The sequence below is a fragment of the Alternaria viburni genome, assembly GCF_023758015.1.
Source record: "Alternaria viburni strain BMP 2772 chromosome Unknown scaffold_1, whole genome shotgun sequence".
Classification (NCBI taxonomy): domain Eukaryota; kingdom Fungi; phylum Ascomycota; class Dothideomycetes; order Pleosporales; family Pleosporaceae; genus Alternaria; species Alternaria viburni.
The window spans coordinates 1,164,246-1,184,964 of record NW_026055770.1 but is presented as its reverse complement, the minus strand read 5'-3'; the positions used below and the strand labels follow the sequence as shown (position 1 = coordinate 1,184,964).

Genomic DNA, 20,719 nt, shown 5'->3' with positions numbered 1-20,719 from the left:
CAACACAACCACCTCCATTTCCGGGTGGAACTTCTACGAAGCATCGGTTTAGGTTGGGCACACAGCTGGCATTGCGACCGGGAACATACACCCCATCTCCAGAGATACTCGTGTCGCTTCCATCAAGCAGAGGGGATGCAGCGGGGTTATCAGCCCACAACGCCCAGTTGTAATATGGAAGATAGCCCTTGTATCCACACTCATTACGCAAAGTCTGCTCCCATGCCCACATAAAGTAGCGGTGCCACGACAGAAAGTTTCCCTTGATAATGTCAGTCATCCTGTTAAGGCGTATTAGGGTTTGATGAGGAATACGTTTCCGTGCGTGTACTGTGTCAACAGGATATGGGTGACCACAAAGTCATCGTAGCGACTTGTGGCTCCAGAGGCAACAGCAGCTGGAGTTCTCGCCTTTGTCTTTCCCATACAGTGAACAGCTTCGATGTAGTTCAGCTTCTCCGAACGCTTCAGCTTAGACCTGTGGGATGTGAGTGGCATCCTCCTTGAGGTTTGCATGAACATACCATTCACGGCGCCGAGCGAGTGTACTTGAGGTACAGTTCCTGGTGTAGCTATCGGGGTGTTTGGCCAGATCAAGCCATAGTTGATCAAGTCCGTGTTTGGCTAACACTTCGGTCTGAGGAGCTTGTGCTACGGTGCTTCCAACCGAGAGCAGAAATGCAAATACAAACCTCATGGCGAGGTAACAGCTTGTTGGAGATGAAGTCAGTACCTCGTAGACGGCAATTGCGAGATGCCATGACTCTTTATACTTGAGATGCGGTTACACCAAAGCATGCGAGCCCGGCATAAGTGCACTTGTTCATGCGGGCGCATAGTTATTGTAGAACACGCTTGCAGCCACAGGCTTTCATCATTGATATCGCATATCCAGATTCTATCAGGGTTGTTCGGACCAGCATTTGATAAGTAGTTTGCATGCCAGAGGCTTCCAGCTTGCGTATGCATGCATCTGAGGGTGGCGAAGGACCACACGTTATAGGAAGGTGCGGGAACTGTGTAACAAATGCGTTGAGACGAAGATGGTGCCAAACGGGCTGTACTTGAGAGCAAAAATTTCGTGAGGTTCTGCCTGTCTGGAGGATCCTGCCGATGAAAGAGTCTGTATGGGCGGGTGATAGATGTTGTTCATCTAAAGATCCGGGCAATGAAGTGGATCGGGCTCAGGCATTGAGAGCTTACCTAGGTACGGTAAGATGCTGCAAAGGTAATAGTTTGTACGACATGGGCGTATGTACGCCTTGCTTGGCACTGAGATCGATGCGTAAAGTCGCCATGTGGCGCGTCTCCAGGAAATGAAGGGTCCCGAGGTCGCCCTGGTGATGTCGAAGCTGGCCACCATCTACGCGTGCGAGTATGTTTCCAGTGCTTTTGAAGAGCTCGCCAGGAGGCGGCCAGCTACTTACCAATGCTTTGTGAAGGAGCATTGAAGCTTTAAATGCCTAGGTACCTAGGTAGCGTGACCTCGGGACCCCTGCAGATTGAGCCGATGTCCGCGGAACCGGAGGGGAAGCGGCTCGTGCGCGCCATCTCAGCGCCACCATCCCGCTGTCATCTACCTAAGTACCTCCCATCGTCTTAGCAGCGATTTCGCATGCATACTACGCTGGCGGTAACATGCAAACCTGTCTAGACCTTCGCCCAACGGATCTGCCATACATATCGCAACGATGGACCTTCCTGCACTAGCACCGCGCCTGAATTTGGGCGCACCTGCACTTCCCGACGAATTGATCCTCCTCATCCTAGATCAGCTGGATGCAGATGATTACTTGACATTACGCGCTCTGAATGCGACGAGTTGGCGATTTCATCGCCTCACACTAGACCGGCTATATCGAAGATTTCCAGGTTGCGCCCCGGAGCAATTCCTGCGTACCGTAACGCTGTCTCATTCAGCCCACTGTCATGAACTCACAAACTATGTCAAAGAGGTGGTGTGGTATCAGGACTATTGGAGCCGACCATGCAGACGCCGCTGTCTGCCTTTAGGCGACAGATATGCCGTTGCGAACAAACTCAGAAGCTCTGGGGCCATCTTGGACACCACGGATATCTCTACCGACCTACCAACCCGCTTCATAGGCTTTGCTTCTGATCACGAAGTAAATTGGTGGTACCTGGAGTTCTTTTTGTTCTTCACGCCTAAAGTTGAAAAGATCACCGTACACGATGTATGGCAGTGGGACGACCACTCTTACTGGTTCAAGACTTTGGCTGCCAATCCAGCTCACTTCGGGAATATTCGATCAATCACTCTGCTGGGTCCTCTACGTCTAGAAAGTATCGTACCGCTTGTGACTTTGCCCTTCATACAAACCTTGGAGCTTACTCAGGTCGTCGATATGCGTCGAGAGCCTGGCAGGACTTTCCCCTGGGACGATGCCGGCGAAGCCCACGTTGATCGGTGGCTGGCTAATGGCTCATCTCTCGAATGCTTCATTATAAGAGAATCAGACTTTCACTTCCCTTCGGTAATGATCACTCTCGAAAAGCTTAACAAACTCAAGACTTTTACCTACGAGCACGTCACCCATGAAATGAAATGGCGTCCTGGGATACCGCCAGCTATTTTCTCATGGATCGGAAATATCGGATGGGGTCCAAATATCTTTCTCGAAAACCTACGTCTACGAGTGGACTCGGTAGTGACGGAAACGGAGCTGTCATCGCTATGTTATCATGTTACCGGACCTACACTCCCGAGACTCCGTACGCTGGATATCGGCCCTTGCAATATTGAAACATTCAATCCATCGGAGACCCCACGCTCTGAAGACCTACATCCTATAGCGAGAAAGATTGTCAAGACCTTTCCAGACACTCTGGAATCTCTGCGGCTTCAGTGGACTTATGAGCTAGGCCAAGAACCCAAGCTACAATTCCTCATCGGCATCTTATCACGTTTGGTCGAAGCCGTTGCTTCTTCAACGTCCAGATTGAAACAGATCTATATCTCCTGGCCTGCACTGGCAGGTTGGTTTCCCCTCTCGGACGAGGTTAAGCATTTGAAGCGGTTCTATGAACGTTCAGGAATGCAATTCGATGTAGTTTACGAAGATATCGAGGGACAGGAGCCGCTGGCTATCAAAGAAGACGTAGAGTCTGATTGGCTCTGGGTACACAAAACAGACGCTTTTGCGGCTCATTGCCTTTAGGGACTCCAACCCACGACAGCATGAAGATTGGCAAAACTGCATCCTTGTACGACTGCTGCAGGCAACTGGGATACTTCTGGGAGCTTTGTGGAATTTGAGTCGCTTGTATTTCGGCGTAATGGTAGCGGATGATTCGCCGTTTTTGTCAACACGTGCTTGACCGGTCTAACAGCCGCTAAGGCACCTGGGCATTAGCGTCCCAACGCGGGGAAGCTCGTGTCCTCTGCCAACATATCTAACGACCGTTCTACTTATAAAATTCAGTGAATATAACTCTTGCATCATGCATCTCAAGTCTAAGCCGCTTGTATAACCCATCTGCGGCAGTGCCCGTCTACGCATGCTACCTTCCAGCCACTCGCCCAGATGATTCGATAGCAACCATGTCGATCACTGCACTATCTTTATGCCCCTTCAATGCTCTGCCCAACGAGTTGGTCATGAGTATCATCGAGCGCATCCCAAATGAGAACGCTAAGGACATATGTCACCTTAGTCTGACCAGCCGGCGGATGTACACGCTTTCGCTCGATCATTTGTACAGAAACCTTTTCGTACGACGTCCTTGGCCACTGTTACGTACGCTATGTGCAAATCCAGAGCTTGGGAATCGAGTGCGAAACCTCACGTGGAAGCACGATTTCGACGATCATGACGATACCGAGGAGAATCAAGCAGTCTTCCTCATATGCATTAGGATTCTAGAGCTGCCAGAAAAGGACAGATTGATGTCTAATGCTACTGGCACACGACGCGATGACGAATTTCTGGAGATACTTCTAATGTTCACCCCGAATGTCGATACACTTGTCGTTGCAGACAAAGCCTTCTGGCCAGACGACAAATACTGGTTCACGACTATTGCGAACCATCCAGATCGTTTCATACACCTGAAGAGCATCAACATACACGGTCCGCTGTCGTTAGAAGCCATAGCATACATTTTCCTCCTTCCTTCACTCCACGATTTTACCGCTTCGGACCTAGTGCTCCTCGATCAGAACAACAAACGCCCGACTTGGGACCAAGACATTCCAATTCAGACTGTGCTAGATCCCGCATCTTCTCAATGCCAGGAAATCACGCTGAAACGATCCGTTGTGGAGGTGCCGACGTTGAGGTACTTCACCGAAGCTTGCAGGATTTTGAAGAGTTTCTCCTACGAACAGGACATCAATAATGGTAATAATAGGACTGTACGAACTCCATGTAAGGCATACGCTGACTTTGCATCTTCTCCTTGGCAGATCAACGCGGCATATACTCTCCAAGCCTCTTGACCAAGTTCAGCGAGCTTGCGGGAGCGTTCATACACAATCGCGCAACGATTGAGCGTCTCTCCATCCGAGGCGACCAACAAATGCTTTGTCAGGGGCACGTGCTGCAGATAGCACGCCTGGCTTCGAATATGACAAGTCTTCGCTCGTTGGATATGGGCTTGATAACACACGACGACGAGCCGATTAATTGTACTTCCGATTTCGTTGCGAAACTAGTGCATCATCTTCCACCATCACTGGAAGAGGTGAGCTTTGAGATTGACTGGCAAGAACACTGGGGTTCAAAGGGGTGGGAGGGCCCGACAGAGATGCTGCGCCATCTTGCTGAGATGGCTACTCCGAAGCTGTCTCTGAAGAGAGTTGCTGTAGTGGACTGGCCACCTTTCTTGGGTCACTTTCCACCAGATTTTGCGAAGCTACACCAGTGCTTTGCCGAGCGCAACATAGACTTCGTATCAATTCCCGCTCATGTTGAGGGGCCGGATCCACTGCAATTGCTGGACTACGTAGAGCCAGGGTGGGTGTTTGTGCAGGTAGCTGATGCGGAGTATGCGTAATCTAATTTGTGTGCGCGACGCTGCGAAAACAAAGGCGCTTTAGCTTAGTCTTCCTGTCCTGGTCGTGATTTCTGGTGATTGACGCGTGAAATTCGTTTGCAGGATTGGTGGGTGGTGAAGGGCTGAACGCGCTGGTGAGGGATTAGCGTGTTGGGCGCCCGATGACTCGCGTATAAGGCTGCGATGTACGTCATGTTCAACCTACAACGCGCCCCTCCGAATCTTCTGCTCACGATCGCATACCACCTACCACACTTGACCAACACTCTCGACAATTCACAATGGCCCAAAAAGGAGACCATCTATTGCAGCGCCCTCTCTATGGTAAGATACCTGCTCCCCCAGTGCACACAGAACTAACATTCGCAGTGTTTGATCTTCCCGAAGAGCTATTAGCCACACTCACACTCAAGGACCAGCCTGAGCAGCCGTTAGAAGAGATACCGATCCCAACACCTGTGGCAGCGAACGAATCTCCCGATACCGCTGAAGACGAGAGCAGCAGCCCGGCAAAGGCCACATCGTGCAACCTCTGTGGGCTCAGCTTCGCATCCCTTACAGACCAGCGCGCTCATGTCCGATCCGACCTCCATGGATACAACCTGAAGCAAAAGATAAAAGGCGCAAAGCCCGTGGGCGAGGCCGAGTTCGAGAAGCTCATCGGCGATCTGGACGAGAGCATATCAGGGTCTGAGTCATCGGAATCCGACGACGATGAAGATGAAGAAGGGGCGAAGGCAAAGGACTCGACATTAAGCGCACTTTTGAAGAAGCAGGCCAAGATTTCGGATCCGGAATTTGAGGATTTTGCCTCAAGGAAGAAGCAGAGAGGTTCCGGCAAGCCTCCGCTGATATGGTTCTCGTCACCCTCGATACCCGAAAACATGTCGCTGGGCGTCTATCGTGCGATCTTCTCGAATGCGGAGCAGGAGGACGAGTCACATATCCTGGACACTATACGCGCAAAGCAGCTATCCCCAAAGCAGCCTCCCAAGATCAAGGCGAATGAGGGTGGTGTCCCACTACCAGGCACATACATTGGGCCGCATTTTTTTCTCTGTATGATAGGCGGTGGTCATTTCGCTGCAATGATAGTGGCGCTGGCACCAAAGACAGGGAAGAACCATACAGGATTCGATGAGCGTTCGGCAACTGTAATTGCGCATAAGACCTTCCACAGATACACTACACGACGGAAACAGGGAGGCTCGCAATCAGCGAACGATAACGCAAAAGGCAACGCACACTCGGCCGGTTCATCAATTCGTCGCTATAACGAGACCGCACTCATCGCCGAAGTCCGCGAGCTACTCTCTAGCTGGAAAAGTTTGATCGATACTGCAGAATTGATCTTTGTTCGCGCGACCGGCGCGACGAACCGGAGAACTCTGTTTGGACCGTATGAAGGACAGATTCTCCGTCACAATGACCCACGCAACCGAGGCTTTCCCTTCAGTACACGGCGAGCGACTCAGAAAGAGCTGATGCGTGCATTTGTAGAGCTTACTCGAGTAAAGCAGAGTACTATTGATGAAGCAGCGCTTGCTGCTCTTAATAATCCTCAGAAGGAAGCTGCGGCTGCCGCACCCGCTCCAGCAAAACCTAAGCCCAAGAAGCTGACGAAGGAAGAAGAGGCTGCGACATTACACACGTCCCAAGTTATACCGATGATCAAGCGTTCGAAAGTTCCTGCGCTTCTCAACTACCTCAAGACGAATGAAGTTTCACCAAACTTCCAGTTTCTCCCGACCAACCATCACACACCGACACCACTACATCTTGCTGCATCCCTGAATTCTGCTCCTATCATCCTCGCGCTCATCACGAAGGCCGGGGCCGATCCGACTGTGATGAACGATGAAGCGCGAACTCCTTTCACACTGACTGGTGACCGTGCAGCTCGTGACGCATTTCGCGTCGCACGCTCAGAGCTCGGAGAGTCTGCCTGGGATTGGGAGAAGGCCGGTATACCTGCAGCCATCACCAAAGCCGAGGCCGACAAGCGAGACGCTCAAGAGAAGACCGAGAAGGCTGCAGAGAGTAAGGCTGAAGCTGATCGACGGAAGGCTGAGACCGAACGTGTGCGGAAAGAGAGTGAGGCCGAGGAAATCAGGAAAAAGGAGCAGAGGTTGGGCAAGGGCAAGTCGTTGGGTGCACTACCTGTCAAGACTGGAGCAGACTTGAGAGAGGAAGAGATGAGGGGGCTAACGCCAGAAGCAAGAGCTAGGATGGAAAGAGAACGGCGTGCTAGGGCTGCTGAAGAAAGACTGAAGCGGATGCAACGTTGAGATCGTTTCCAACAATGTCACCTGATCTTCTGCCATTCGATGTCAGCACGAGAATAGTAGCATTTGACTGGGGAGGATCACGCGTAGAAAGGCTCCAAAGGGCTTCAGCAATGCGACAAGGACACCCCACATGTGAGAGCGAGGAAGAAGGAAGACGTTCAACAAGGGTATTCTAATGAATAGCCTGGAAACAGCGGACCGTGCGGAGGGACAGAAGGGGGCAAATGATATCATGAGCAGTAGTGAAGGGAAACGAGAAACTCATGGCCCGAACACATGACGCTATCAGGGCCCATGGACTATTTCAGTCTTGATATGTATAGTTCTTCGGTAGCTGTAACAACACCTGGCCCTGTACCCATCACCCATTCTTCATTATGTCAACCAGCGCTCAAGCCCTCCCTGGCGTACCAACGCCCCTCTACCTAGCCATACGCGTTATAACCGATGCGGCTTATCAGCCTGTAATCAATCTATGCGCTATCACCTACGCCGACGAGCCATCAGGGTGGGAACGAGAAGACGACATCCAGCCGGAACCGCTCTTTGACCAAAACGGCAACCAAATGCAAAGACATAAGTGGATCTACGCCTCTGCTCTTTTCGCGCTAGCTCCCTATACTCGCCATATGAAGATCACCGTACGCTGCTGGGACGACCCCGACTCAGATATACGACTAAATATCATCGCAGCCGATGAGCACAAGCACCTGGCCGAGAGAATTGTGCAAGAGGACATCGACCACTTCATTAAAACGGAAATACACAAACCAGACGGCCAAAAGCCGCGCCTGGTACATGAGATGACGGGTGTGGCCTTCCGTGCCGCCATCCTAGATCCAGTGACTGGACGGAGGTTTGCTTGGTCTTTACTGGAGTTGAATACGTCTAACCACAGCGCTCACCCTGTGGGTAGACGCACTCTGCAGGAAGAACAGGAGCTGGAGAGAGAGAGGCTACAGGACGTGGAGGAGGAGGAGGAGTTCGGGCGTGTGGAGGAAGGCAAGAAGGAGAGACTGGAACTTCATGGCGGGTTGGACTTGGTCGAGGTAGACATGGGGCTGAAGGAAGAGGAGGTGCAGATAAAGGCGGAACCGAGGGTCAAAACTGAAAAAGTGAAGATGGAAGCGAAGATGAAGGAAGTCAAGATGGAGAAACGGGAGTAGGTGACGGGCGCGAGAGGAAGACACGATAATATGGTACCGAGATTGAAGTCTATGAGCGAGTGGTCTCAGATCTTAGGATGCTCATGCAAGAGCCAAGTAACCTACATGAACGAGTTTTACAAAATTACATTGTCGTCCGAATCACCATGTCCTAAGATCTACGGCTTCGATCTTAATGCCCAATGACGTCATCGCTCTTTGCAAACTTCCCTCCCAAACACCATCTCGTACTACAACAGCTGCCACCACCAATCGCAACCCGCCCCAAAATGTCTTCCACAGACGCCCACGAACAGGAAATAGATGCGCGATCCCGCTCCGCACTCGCCTCAACACGGCGCAATCTACGCTACCTCTACGACCCCAAGACCGCGCCCAACGCCGTATCCTCACGCCGCACCCGCGCACTCCTCCGCGTCCTCCGTTCCGGCGTGATATTCGCGTTCTGGAAACTCGTCCGATATGCGAAATATGTTGCGATCGGGTCACTGGTCGCGACGATAGGTGCTGGAGCTTTCGGCACAGTGGTTAGTGGGGCGGGGTTCGTGTTGGCGCCGACGGGCATTGCGGGCACGATTTTCGCGGCGACGGTTTGGGGGATTGGGAGGTTTGCTGTTAAGAAGGTTAAGAAGAGGTGGGGTGTTGGACAGGAATTGGAGGACGAGGAGGAAGAGACATGGCAGGATAGGAGATATGCGGCGCAAAGGGTGGATTTCGGAGCGGAGGCTATGCCTTGGTGAGGAAGATGGTTGACTTCGTGCGAAAAGGAGGGTGTTGCGACGGACTTGCGAAAGTAAAGACAAGAAAAATGAGAGCGCAAGGCATTGGCCTTGGATTGTTAGGCCTGAGCACGAGATTTCTCAGCGCCCCGGGTCCTGACAACGACACCGACCTCTCGCCCAAATAAGACTTTCCGATTTCCTACGTCTCTGTTTTCGCTACCAAGGATACCACGAGCTCGTTTCATCATCAGTATCGACGCAATCGCTACAAAAGATCCTGCATCCCGGGCTCCTTTCGACCTCCATGGACCTTGACCCGTATCATGAATATCGCTAGCACAACTCACCCATCGTGCTGTAGCGACGCACCATCCTCACAGATGACGGCCAAATACAGCATTTCCAACGCTTACATCCAACACATACATCTTCGCCCTCGAAACGATTGTGTCCTTGGTGTAACCATGTCCATCTCATACAGCACCTTCTCGAACTTGCTTGCTACGACTGACGATTCGTCATAGCAGAAGCTGGGTGGAAAGGGGAGTAGTGTGTCAAGACTAGATTGAACAAGAGAAACACTTGCTTGTAAAGTCTCGAGATGGCCACTTGTGAAAGACAGGGGAACGAGGTGGATGTATGGAATGAGGCGGGGTGGGGCCGACGAGCCTGAAAGGGTCAAGAACAGGGTAGTTGGTGCAGAGGCGGGGCAGCGGGTGCAGGAGCATGGCGATGGTGATATGGAGAGTACATGAGCATTTTAAATCAAGCGCATGCCAGACTAGAACCCGACTATCAAGTGCATAGGATGTGGTGTGATCAAGATTTGGTATCATTCCAGAACGGTACATAAAACTAATTCGACAACATCGCTCTAAAACAAGTAAGATAGCTTGGTGCGAAACCAGCCTGTGTGGAACGCCACAATATGCAACCCATATCCTTCTCCTTCTAATGGCCGTGTGAGTGTGCGTGTCCTATTTGCGTGATAAGCGGGAGTAGCATGCCAATCATGACGATACTTATGTCGCCCTTGGACATGTTGCTGTTACCGGGATATGCGTCCATGTAACCGTTCGCGGTGGGGTCTTCGTGCGGGTGTTGAGAGGCTGTGGCTTCAGACATGGAGTGCATGGCGACATACCTGCGTCAGGTTAGTAAATCAGAAAGCGGTAGGGCGGATCTGTGGACTTACAAAAATGTTCCACCAGAGAAGCACAATACCCAGCCAGTCGCCCATGTTAAGCCTTCATCACCACCCAGGTGGTTGCGTCCGAACATTTGTACGATGGTCCAAGTAGCCAAAGCGCCTGCTGGCGCTGCTAAACTGAAGAAAGCGAGATGTGTCCGCGCCTTTCGTTTTGAGAGTCCTTGTTTGAGAAGAACAGAAGTGAGACCAAACGCTGCAGGGGCCTTATGCAGCATAATTGCGAAGAAGATGACGAGCGACAGAGATGTGGACTCGGCTGTAGAAGAGGCACCTAGCGCGATTCCGTCGGCGCATGCGTGCACGATGAGACCGATCGTGGCTGCTGGTGTCTTCTTTGTAGGTGGGGGAGGCAGACCAGGCGTTGCGAGAGGCGTCACTGCAGCGCTCTGCATGCCCATGCCGTTGAGACTCAATGAAGATGAGTTGTGCGGTCCGCGTGCCAGGTTCGATAAGGAAATGTGCATTGGCTGGTACTTTGGTTTCGCGGAAGCCAGGGCTTCTGGCAGATGTTCGACCAGAAACATGAGAATGTAACCTAGTATCAGTGCAACGCCGATGTATGCATGTGGGCTGGGCCCGTCCTCGTGGCCAGCTTCAGCATGCCCGTGGGCTGGCTCGTCATCTTCCGGTGCGTGCACGCGAGTGTGTCCCTCTTTGTGGCCCTCTGTCGAGTCGTCGTCTCCACCTTTTTGCGGGTGGGCGTCCTCCGCAGGCTTCTCCTTCTCCTTGCTATCCTTGATCTTCTTCAACTGCATATCGATGGCAGCTTTGTCGCTGGTCATGTCGACGGCGCCCGGCGCCTTGATTGCTCCTCCAGTGAGCGAGTTCGTGGCGACATCATCTGCTCTCTTCCAAGTCGGGAACTTGGGTGGGTGAGGTATCTCTTTTTGCAGGCTCACGACCGAGGGGATGGTAGGTTGAACACTCCGCGCACTGTGCGCATGCGCCTTGCTTCCAGCGCTGTACATGGTCTCGATGCCTTCGGGTATGATAACAATCAGAGAGGTGCCTACTAGCACTCCAGTGCCGAGGAGAGTGATGATGCGCAATTGGCGGGTGGAGAGGTTAAAGGAGAGCGGCAGGATGCCGGCCAGGAAGGAGCTGTGCATGTTAGAATTCGCTCCTGTACATTGTAGAGACCAGAGACGCACGCAATACCCATAACCGTGCTCAGGGCGAGCAGCATAAACAGGCCGTCCCACATGGTTGCAGCGTGTGTAGAGTCGTCCCCTAAGCGGATTTACGAAGAAAAGATGCGCCCGGTACACAGAAAAGGGAAAAGGATGGTAAGGCGTTCAATCGACGCTGTCCATGCCGCGAGGAGTCGGCCGTCGCAGGGTAGTTGGGGTGGTGGTGGTGTTGGCGGTGAGGGCTGGCGCGTTGTGAGGCTGATGTGGACAAGTTGGTCGTATAGCGCAACTTTCTTGAGGCTTGGGAGCAGGGGCGGGAGCGACGACGTAGGGCTGCGCTAAAACGCGTCTCCCGTCGCGCTAGCTGCTCCCTTCACTTTGCGCGCTGCTCGTCCATCATCTAGTTGCTACACGCGACTGCCACCGCCCCACCCACGTCGCGAAGATACTCCGCGTCAGTCAAGCGCACATTCCACATTACACGGTATTGCACAAACGCCGTCGTCATGGAGCTCGATCTGGATGATTGTAAGTTGCGCCATGGGAGCTGCGCGAAGGTGTAGCAAGAGCAGCGTCGGCGTAACTTTGCTAACATCGTCTAGGGGTCACCAACTCAAATGAGTGCTTCCACATCAACCTCTACCGCACCTCCAACGCCGACGGCCCCGAACGCATCTACGACGACTCCTTCCACCCCAGCTACACATACACCGTCATCGAAGAGAACGAGACCATCGCGGGGTACAAGAACCCCAGCATCGAGCTGGACTTCCGCGCAAACGACCTCAAGCCGAATCTGAAGATCTCATTCGACCAGGAACTCGACCTCAAGAAAATCTCCCCAGACCTGAATCAGATCGATCTATCACCAGAGCTGTTTCGCGAGTTCCTCCCCGAGTCGATCGACGATGCTGCCGGTGCTGCGTCTTCAGACTGGAAACCACCGGGCGAATGTATGAAGACGTTCAGCCTATACGGCAAACAGTACGAGATATGGAAGGCCTCCATGACGGATCCCGATGCTAGGCGCATCTGGTTGAACATGAGAATCCTGACACTGCTGTTCATCGAGGGCGCGACAATAGACGGTTTGGATGACGAAGAGACGCTCGACCGGTGGACGCTATACCTTCTATACGACGTGACGCCCTTGTCGGATTCACAACTTTCTCCTTACACATTCGCCGGCTTCTCCACGTCATATCGCGCCTGGGTCTTTCCTACTTTCGAGATCGCTCGTGCCACAAAGCAACTGCCATCACCAGCCGACAGCAATGACGGCACTGCCGGCAAATATACGCCACCTCGTTTGACGCAAGACCCCAAGACGTTCCTCTTCACCAATAAGCTGGACCTCCTCGAGACGCCATCAAGGGAGCGCATCTCCCAGTTTCTCATTATCCCCCCATACCAAGGTCAATCGCTCGGAAGCCGCTTATACGACACCATCTTCCAGGAGTTAGCGAGCAAGCCCTTCATCTTCGAGATACCAGTTGAAGATCCGAGCGAAGCTTTCGATGCCATGCGGGATTACAGCGACATCACCTATCTTCGTACATTGCCCGCCTTCCAGGAACTGTCAATTGCTTCCAATCTGTCTCCTGAATCCCTAAGGAAGGACTCACCAATTCCGCGGGACCAGATCCTTGGCAACGGTAAAGACCTTGAAGCACTTCGGGTGGAGACCAAGATCGTGAGCAGACAATTTTACAGGATGATCGAGCTCCACTTGTTGTCGACCATCCCACCAAACAATCGAAACCGGGCGCGAATCACAAGGAAAGCAAAGTCTAGCAACGAAAACGATCGGAGATACTACTTCTGGCGATTGGCGCTGAAGCACCGTATATACTGCCAGAACGCGGATGCGCTGGATCAGATGGAAGATGTCGCTGAACGTGTAGAGAAGCTGGAGTCTGCAGTCGACTCACAGCAGGAGGAGTTTGAAGAGCGTCTTGAAGAGCTGGAGAAGCGCCAGAGTCTCGTGGCAGATGAAGCGTCCATGCCCGCAGTCGGCGCGAGAAGCAAGCGGAAGAGAGCAGTTGTCGTTGATGACGACGAGGATGACGAGTGGGAAGACATGGATGAAGTATCAGTGGCCAGCTCAAAGAGGATGCGGTCGTGAAGGGGATAGCTCTTTTCGTGGTAGGGTGTTTGAGTAAGCGCAGGAGCGATCGGGGATGATTAGCGCGTCTCTATTGTAGGCTGCCCTGAAGCCTGTCCAAAGGTCTGGTTCATGATCATAGTTTAGGTAGTATACCCAATAGCACGTCCATTCTCACTAGACCGGCGATTGCAAACTAATCTCCGCGCGGGGCAGAGCTACCCCACGCCCAAATTTTGGAATCCGAACCTTGAGCTGGATCGCATCGACGCAGCGCAGTGATATCCCTACTGAGTTCTCGCGTTGAGTTTTCAATTCGCCCAAATACAGGATGCCAGACCGCCAATATAACCTCACCGTCCTGATATCAGGCAACGGGTCAAACCTCCAAGCCCTCATCGACGCATGCGCATCTGGCGCTCTACCCAACACGCGCATAACCCACGTTATATCCAAGTAATCCCTCTTCAAGATCTGCCTTGTTGTACAATTAAACTAACAATTCATACCAGCCGCATAAAAGCATACGGTCTCGAACGCGCCGCCAAAGCCTCAATCCCAACAACCTACCACAACCTCAAGTCCTACAAAGACAAGCATCCCAACGCGCTCGACACCGCCCGCGAAGAATACGATGCAGAACTAGCAAAAATCATCCTCGAAGGCCAACACCCGCGTCCCGATCTCATCGTCTGCGCAGGCTGGATGCACATCGTCACCCCGTCCTTCCTCTCGCCCATCGCGGCCGCCGGCATCAAGATAATAAACCTGCACCCGGCTCTACCGGGCGAGTTTGCGGGTGCGCATGCGATTGATCGCGCGTGGAAGGCGGGTCAAGAGGAAGGGCTCAAGCGGACGGGCGTTATGATACATGAGGTTATTGCCGAGGTGGATGCTGGGGATGCGATTGTTACGCAGGAGGTGGAGTTGAGGGAAGGTGAGAGTCTGCATGCGTTGGAGGAGAGGATTCATGCGGTTGAGCATGGGTTGATTGTTGAGGGGGCTAGGAGGGTGCTTGAGGGGTTGGGTAAGAAGTGAGGGGGGGCGGAAAGAGACGGTGGGTAGGGGGGAGGAGAGATAGGATGATATGATACCCAGAATGGATGATGTAAAATAAATACAGGTTTGTATGTTTTTGGCACGCCTGGTGGCGACTGTCGCGTAGGTGGCTTGCCAACATCACTTGAATCGTCGTCGTGATGCTTTACTAACGCGACAGGGGACATGATGCGAATATAACAAAGACCCACTATCTTTTCAATAGTATTGCAAGAATCATACCGTTATCTCAAGTAGTCAAAAACAAATGTTGCGAGAACTCATTAGCTCTTAATCAACCCCAAGACAGAAATAGCAAACAATGTATATATTGACAAAGAGACATATGTTTGGTATACTATAACTGGATTCGAGACAGTCTGGTCTCCTCCAAACTCGAAATTGCTATGCTGTCTTCTTCAACTTCCTCTATGCCCCTCGTCGCACACAGCAAGACGTAGCCTCTCCATCCCCTAACGTGATATAATGCGCAAGTCAAATAACCGACAACATGTAGCAGCGATTGTCAGCGACCTTACTGCATGCTGACCATAATGCCTATACATATGAACCTCGCCACCATAGTACGTCTCAGACGAACTCAGACCATACCTCTTACTTACATGCTTCTTTCTTCCTATCTTAGTTTGGCGACGTGGACGACTGATAGAGGCTGGATGAGGTACGACGACGAAGGTTGGTGATGTGTATCGTGACTCTAGAAGGAGTGGTGATGGGTGATGCAATGAACAGTAGGGCAGAAGTGAGTTTGATGGTCAGTATCAGAGCGGTATAGTGGAGCGCACGGGAGAGAGAGCAGATGTAGTATTCGTCCGTAGAGATAACGTCCATTCTACAGATTCAGATCGTATGAAATAACCGACGATGTATAACTGAACGTTCCAAAGTAGGTTTCGTGTCGTACTGTTCGATCGCGAGAAGTACGCTTGACACGATATGCACGCCGTGAGACATTGTCGTGGTATACCACTGCATACGTATCGAGATGCTACGGTGTGCACGTCAAGGTTTAATCATCCTTTTTAAGGTAGTTGACCAAATCGACCATTTCGGCCTGCGACATGGCTGAGCTCATAGCTTTGTATGCTTCGTATAAGATCCAGAGTGGAAAGACGACCCACAGACCGTTGAAGAAAGCGAGGTAAAGCCAGCTGATGCGTGTTAGTCAGAGCTCAGTTCTGCTCGACACTGAACGTAGGGGAAAACCTGAATGAACGGAAGAAAGATAATACAGCCGGCTTGTTGAGGCATACTGGTGGCGTGGTTCGTGCGGATATCGCGTTGTGGTCGAGAGATGAGAAGTGGGTCCGCGGGAGCGGCGCATCCGCCCGACAGCGCATATGCAGGACCAGCACATCACCTCCGTACATCAGGAACAAGACGTGAACGCATGTGAAAGCCCATACTTTGTGTGCAGAGTCGAGAAAGGGCACACACAAGGAGGATGAGATGGACTTTTGCAGCCATGCAGCGAACCAGACATGCGAACCAGCCCTCATACAACTGTCGAGGAAAACATAGTCGGGTAGAATGAGAAAGACAACATGAACCTGAAACATCACTTACAGGTACATCCAGTTGCTGGTGTCGAGATTGGGGCTTCCGGTCAGCCACTCAGGCGCGAAAGTCATCCAGCCTAATGTAGCGGTGAACCACGTGTCAGCCACATACTCGCAACAACGCAGTGTTGTTTCGTCTCAACAATCCTCGGGCCGGGCCCACATCTCGCCTCACCAATTGTGATGGCTTCCACAATTTGCACATGCTCTGTATCCACAGGGACGTGGTAATGAAAGTGTTGTGACTCACCTCCGTATATCTCCCCTGTGGCCAGGACTATCATCCAAAACCACTTCCTCAACGCACCCTTCTTCTCGTCTTTGGTGAGGAGATAGCATATCCAGCATGCCAAAGGCCCAGCCACGAACACAGTCAGAATCTCGAGAGCCACGACCGTTAGATCCGTACCACCCCATCGCTTATCCGCCTTCGCATACTCCTGCCACAGTCGACTGAATGGACCGGTCCCGTAGTTCGCCCCGTACAGAAGATCCTGCCTGCCCAGCCAATACACATCCGGAGGAGTAAAGAGAGTGATATGAGGGTGATTGCGTGATGCAGCGGAAAAAGAGGTGGGCAACGAATATGTGACGAAGAAGCAGTTGTAAAGAAAGGAGCCTTCAAAGACGAAGTGGATCAGAGCATCAAAGAGGTGCCAGATGAAAAGTACGCGTGTTTTGAGGACGGTAGTCTTTGGTAGGACTTTTATCGATGCACCGTAAGCGCCACCGAGGAGAGCGAGTACAGCCAAGAGCGATATCACCGTCGTCGCATCGATTTCGGGACCGGAGCGCGGGACAGGCGGAGGTACAACGGGAGGCGGCGGAGGCACCTTTTTGCTACCGAAGAAAGACATTGTGCCACGTAAAAGGCGAAGGACGCGGGACCACGAAGTGGCTCGGTTAGGGCACAACTTAGTTGTGTCGTGGATGAATACGCGCTCGGCTGCCGTTGTGGAAGATAATTCGGGATTCCAGCAACGCTAGCGAGCTTAGACCAAGGTCACATGGCTGGGGAAGTCACGATCCAGAACCAATAGCTTCACAATTCGGCGGTACGGACCATGCTCACGAGGTACATCAAGGTGGATACATCGTGAAAGCGCGGTAAGTGTTTTATGCCATGTTTTTGCATTTACTGGTATATAGGTTGGCTGGCCGACAGCTTCCGACAGCCTCCAACCCGCGACTTCCCAACCAAGAAAAAACGACCAGATTCCCAAGCGCCGCATACGAACGAATTACAACGCACAAGTGATGGTACAGTCGACACAATTTAGACAACGACGTTTTCGCATTCTCTGCCTCCCCTACCGCCTATATACGAGGATCGGATCAACGAGTCCTAATGATACTGGAAAAAGCGCTCCAAAATGCAAAACAAACACAAGCTTTTGCGAACCCACAGATCAGGAGCGACCGTCAACAAACGCCGAAACCAGAGTGGGGACGCTCATAGAGCATTACAACCAATCTATGGTATGAGAAAGGATGAGGAAAGGATAAAGATGTCCGAGGAACTCCATAGTGAGACCCAATGTGCGCCGGTATAAAAGACATGCAAGAGAGCCGACAGGAAGATGCTGCAAAGGAGCCGTCCGAATTATGCTGAATACGACGATCGTCTCTAACAAGAGATCGTGAGGAACGCCAATCGCTGGCCCACAACGTTTCGTACCGTAGTGAAGAAGATTCGTGAGCGCTCAGTAACCGGCGGACCAGGAACGTCCGCTCCACTCGTCCGATCAATCAGGTCGTAAGCGTGATTCGTGTCCAAAGAGATTCGTTACGCGGAAAAGCAAAAGCCCCGCGAGTTCAGGTAGCGTAATGGCACCTTAAACGCAAGCCTGAGGAGTTTGGCTGCGCTCGTTGAAGGCACCACTTGGCATGCCGTAGCCATACTGATACTGGGGGGTGTATTGATCCTCGGGTGAGTATCCGGTAAGGGGACCGGGCGAGGTTTGATGAGAGATGAAGGGTGATGATCTTCGAGAAGGGACAAGGTCGTTCGCACCATCGACCATAAGCGGCATGGCAGGCGAGGGGGGACTACTTGTTGCCGAAGACTGATTACTTCCAGTAGTTTGGTTGAGCACGTAATCCAGAGCTCCGTCTCCATGGGCGGTCTTCGTAGAAGGCGTTGTGACATTCGGAGAAGTTTTGCCAGTGGGAGTGCCAAACTGGATGCGAGTCAGTTTCCGTCTAGGCCATGCTACCAGGGTGCTGAGGTGGAGGTTGAGAACGTACAAAGCAGAATTTCTGGATCAACTCGTTGTACTCGGCAGACTGAAGATCGGGCTTCTCCAGTGTCAAAGAGTCAGGTCGAGTACCGGGAACCGGAGCAGTAGTGGCAGGCGCCTGGATGGTAGGAGCCGGGCGGTCGAAGTAACCATTGTTCATCTTGCCCTGGGTGTTCACCTTGAGTCCGCTGCGATCACCGAGCGCCGTTTGGGCGGTGGAAAGAGCAGCCGTCAATGAGGCACCGAAGTCGTAGCGAGATGCGAAAGCCTGGGCAACTTGCGGCCGGGTGGAGGCCTGCGCGGTGTGCAGGCTGACACGCTTGCTCCTGGGCTTGAGCTTGATGGAGGAGTTTGGGGATTCGGCAATGATGGCACGACCACTGCCAAACTGGAACCTGATCTCATTGTCGTGGCCAAAGTCGTCGTCGAAGGAGGCAGCAGGCATAGACCGTGGGCGAGGTGCCAAAGGTGAATGACGGCTGCGAGGCACAGCGCCTAGACTGGCAGTCGGGCGCTTGCTCTCGCGCTGCTTGACCTTCTTGGAGAAGTCGACCTGGTAGTTCATTGAGTTGTTGTTGTCCCAGTACTCCTGGCCGTTAACCTGGTACCGAACGCAAAGCAGCAGAGTCTTGGACTCGAGGTTCGCCTGATCAGCCAACTTGATGTTGAAGTTGAACCGGTCGTAGCCATCCTCCTTTTGCTTCTTGCGAACATCCTGGTTGAACTCTGCAACCACTTCAGACGTTGTCTTCCAGTAGTCGAGTGTGAATCGGGCCACAACGAACTTGTGGAAAGACAGGTTAGCCACGGCGATGTTGCCCACCAAAGTTTGATGGTCAGACGCCAGGAAGATTCGTTCCACGCGAACAGGTGCTGTTTGCCTCTCGTGTGTCTCTTGCGAAGGGAAGTTCATCAGCTTGATGTCCCACTCCGGTGTCTTGGACCGCGAGTCCTCGCCGAAGGGGTACTCGCTCTCACTGTCGTAGGTCTCGACAGGCGAAGAGCCAGCGCTGACAGCGATGGGACGATCGACCTGAAGGAAGTGCCTGACTTGCTCTATGTCCTCGTTGAAGTGGACGGCTTTAGAGTAAGTGGGAGTACCGGGCATGCTTGAGGGGCGACGGCGGGACGGGGGGCGAAGGGCAGGCTTGACCAGCTCGCCAGACTTCTTGCGAAGTAGCGGCGGTTTTATCCGCAGCTCCTCGTCCTCGGCATCGCTGCCATCTGATGAGCTGACGATTGTGTCTGTGTTGATGGGGTGGATCATGTGCTGGGACAGCATGATCTCACTGGAGGATCGCGAGTGGGCAATCTTGCGTGCTTCCGCGGACAGCGTGCGCGCCAGGGTGACGGGAGGCTGCGGCCGTTGCTGCTTTACATTCTCGGTTATCTCGCGAGTGGGCGAAGGTATCCGCTTTTGGTCGATGTGTTGCAGTGCCTGTTGGAGTTCGCGGAGGTCGCCGATGTTGCGGCCACGGTCTTCATCGTCCGAGGAATCAGGAGGAGTCGTGATCGCACCTGAGGGAATCAGAAGATCGTTCACAGGAGGAGGAGACGGGCGGAGGCTACCGTTAGCTGAAGGGCCCTGGCGGCTGGCGTCAGACCTGAGGTCTACGCTGCCGTTTCCTTGTTGGCCATTGGCAGCGGTGTTGTCGTCCGTTACCGTTGACGGCGAGCGGCGGGACTTGGCCAGGTATGAGGTGGATGAGACGGAGCGGGGCAGCGACGGCCGTTGCGATGTTGCTGGCGAGCGGGGAGGCTGGTCGACGTAGGAGTGGTTCCGGCTCAAGGTGGGACTGTTAGTCTTTGATGAGGCCGGCGACCGCTGGGAGGGAGGTGTGTAAGGCATTCGGTCGGCTCCGTGGGGTTGAGGCGGCGGGTCGAACGGGTGGTGGTGGAGGGCCGTTCACAGTGTCGGGAGCATTAAAAGAATTATATAGCGGGCAGTCTGCACCGGAGGCGTCAGCGAGTGTACGGCCACGGGGATGAGCGACAATCTCGTGAGGCACCGGGTGATGGGGGCCACGAGAGGCTGTCGAGTGGGCCGACTTACAGATATAGGTGAAAGAACGGCTTGCAAAGCTCGCTCTGGGCGGAAGCGGGTAGGGAAGGGTGCGACGCGGGCGTTGACAGCTAGCAAAAGCTGCAATGACGTCGAATTGGCAGAGATGCTCGATCTGGGGAGGCTCTCGAGAAGTGCGAGGCTTTCGAAGGACCGAAAGGAT

General features: G+C 52.9%; 10 protein-coding genes across 10 annotated transcripts; 6 read left to right on the top strand and 4 right to left on the bottom strand.

Annotated features, from left to right (window-relative positions):
* Window positions 1-294: 294 nt before the first annotated feature.
* On the bottom strand, window positions 295-697 carry J4E79_000436 (uncharacterized protein; the record flags this gene model as incomplete). Its single annotated transcript, XM_049349352.1, has 2 exons — window positions 295-478; window positions 525-697. The coding sequence occupies 2 exons, from the start codon at window positions 695-697 to the stop codon at window positions 295-297; spliced, it is 357 nt and encodes a 118-aa protein (XP_049216139.1).
* A 2,865-nt stretch (window positions 698-3,562) lies between these two features.
* Window positions 3,563-5,016, top strand: J4E79_000435 (uncharacterized protein; the record flags this gene model as incomplete). The annotated part of the gene is made up of 2 exons (XM_049349351.1): window positions 3,563-4,361; window positions 4,427-5,016. The coding sequence occupies 2 exons, from the start codon at window positions 3,563-3,565 to the stop codon at window positions 5,014-5,016; spliced, it is 1,389 nt and encodes a 462-aa protein (XP_049216138.1).
* Window positions 5,017-5,297: 281 nt separating this feature from the next.
* Window positions 5,298-7,304, top strand: J4E79_000434 (uncharacterized protein; the record flags this gene model as incomplete). Its single annotated transcript, XM_049349350.1, has 2 exons — window positions 5,298-5,340; window positions 5,386-7,304. The coding sequence occupies 2 exons, from the start codon at window positions 5,298-5,300 to the stop codon at window positions 7,302-7,304; spliced, it is 1,962 nt and encodes a 653-aa protein (XP_049216137.1).
* A 377-nt stretch (window positions 7,305-7,681) lies between these two features.
* On the top strand, window positions 7,682-8,470 carry J4E79_000433 (uncharacterized protein; the record flags this gene model as incomplete). The annotated part of the gene is made up of 1 exon (XM_049349349.1): window positions 7,682-8,470. One exon carries the CDS (start codon window positions 7,682-7,684, stop codon window positions 8,468-8,470), a length of 789 nt encoding a protein of 262 aa, XP_049216136.1.
* Window positions 8,471-8,739: 269 nt separating this feature from the next.
* J4E79_000432 (uncharacterized protein) lies at window positions 8,740-9,210 on the top strand (the record flags this gene model as incomplete). The annotated part of the gene is made up of 1 exon (XM_049349348.1): window positions 8,740-9,210. The coding sequence occupies one exon, from the start codon at window positions 8,740-8,742 to the stop codon at window positions 9,208-9,210; it is 471 nt and encodes a 156-aa protein (XP_049216135.1).
* Window positions 9,211-10,143: 933 nt separating this feature from the next.
* On the bottom strand, window positions 10,144-11,606 carry J4E79_000431 (uncharacterized protein; the record flags this gene model as incomplete). The annotated part of the gene is made up of 3 exons (XM_049349347.1): window positions 10,144-10,336; window positions 10,388-11,503; window positions 11,554-11,606. 3 exons carry the CDS (start codon window positions 11,604-11,606, stop codon window positions 10,144-10,146), a joined length of 1,362 nt encoding a protein of 453 aa, XP_049216134.1.
* A 432-nt stretch (window positions 11,607-12,038) lies between these two features.
* Window positions 12,039-13,657, top strand: J4E79_000430 (uncharacterized protein; the record flags this gene model as incomplete). The annotated part of the gene is made up of 2 exons (XM_049349346.1): window positions 12,039-12,060; window positions 12,135-13,657. 2 exons carry the CDS (start codon window positions 12,039-12,041, stop codon window positions 13,655-13,657), a joined length of 1,545 nt encoding a protein of 514 aa, XP_049216133.1.
* A 310-nt stretch (window positions 13,658-13,967) lies between these two features.
* J4E79_000429 (uncharacterized protein) lies at window positions 13,968-14,674 on the top strand (the record flags this gene model as incomplete). Its single annotated transcript, XM_049349345.1, has 2 exons — window positions 13,968-14,092; window positions 14,149-14,674. The coding sequence occupies 2 exons, from the start codon at window positions 13,968-13,970 to the stop codon at window positions 14,672-14,674; spliced, it is 651 nt and encodes a 216-aa protein (XP_049216132.1).
* A 1,030-nt stretch (window positions 14,675-15,704) lies between these two features.
* On the bottom strand, window positions 15,705-17,111 carry J4E79_000428 (uncharacterized protein; the record flags this gene model as incomplete). Its single annotated transcript, XM_049349344.1, has 3 exons — window positions 15,705-15,846; window positions 16,262-16,331; window positions 16,505-17,111. The coding sequence occupies 3 exons, from the start codon at window positions 17,109-17,111 to the stop codon at window positions 15,705-15,707; spliced, it is 819 nt and encodes a 272-aa protein (XP_049216131.1).
* A 978-nt stretch (window positions 17,112-18,089) lies between these two features.
* J4E79_000427 (uncharacterized protein) lies at window positions 18,090-20,343 on the bottom strand (the record flags this gene model as incomplete). The annotated part of the gene is made up of 2 exons (XM_049349343.1): window positions 18,090-18,434; window positions 18,502-20,343. 2 exons carry the CDS (start codon window positions 20,341-20,343, stop codon window positions 18,090-18,092), a joined length of 2,187 nt encoding a protein of 728 aa, XP_049216130.1.
* Window positions 20,344-20,719: the final 376 nt, after the last annotated feature.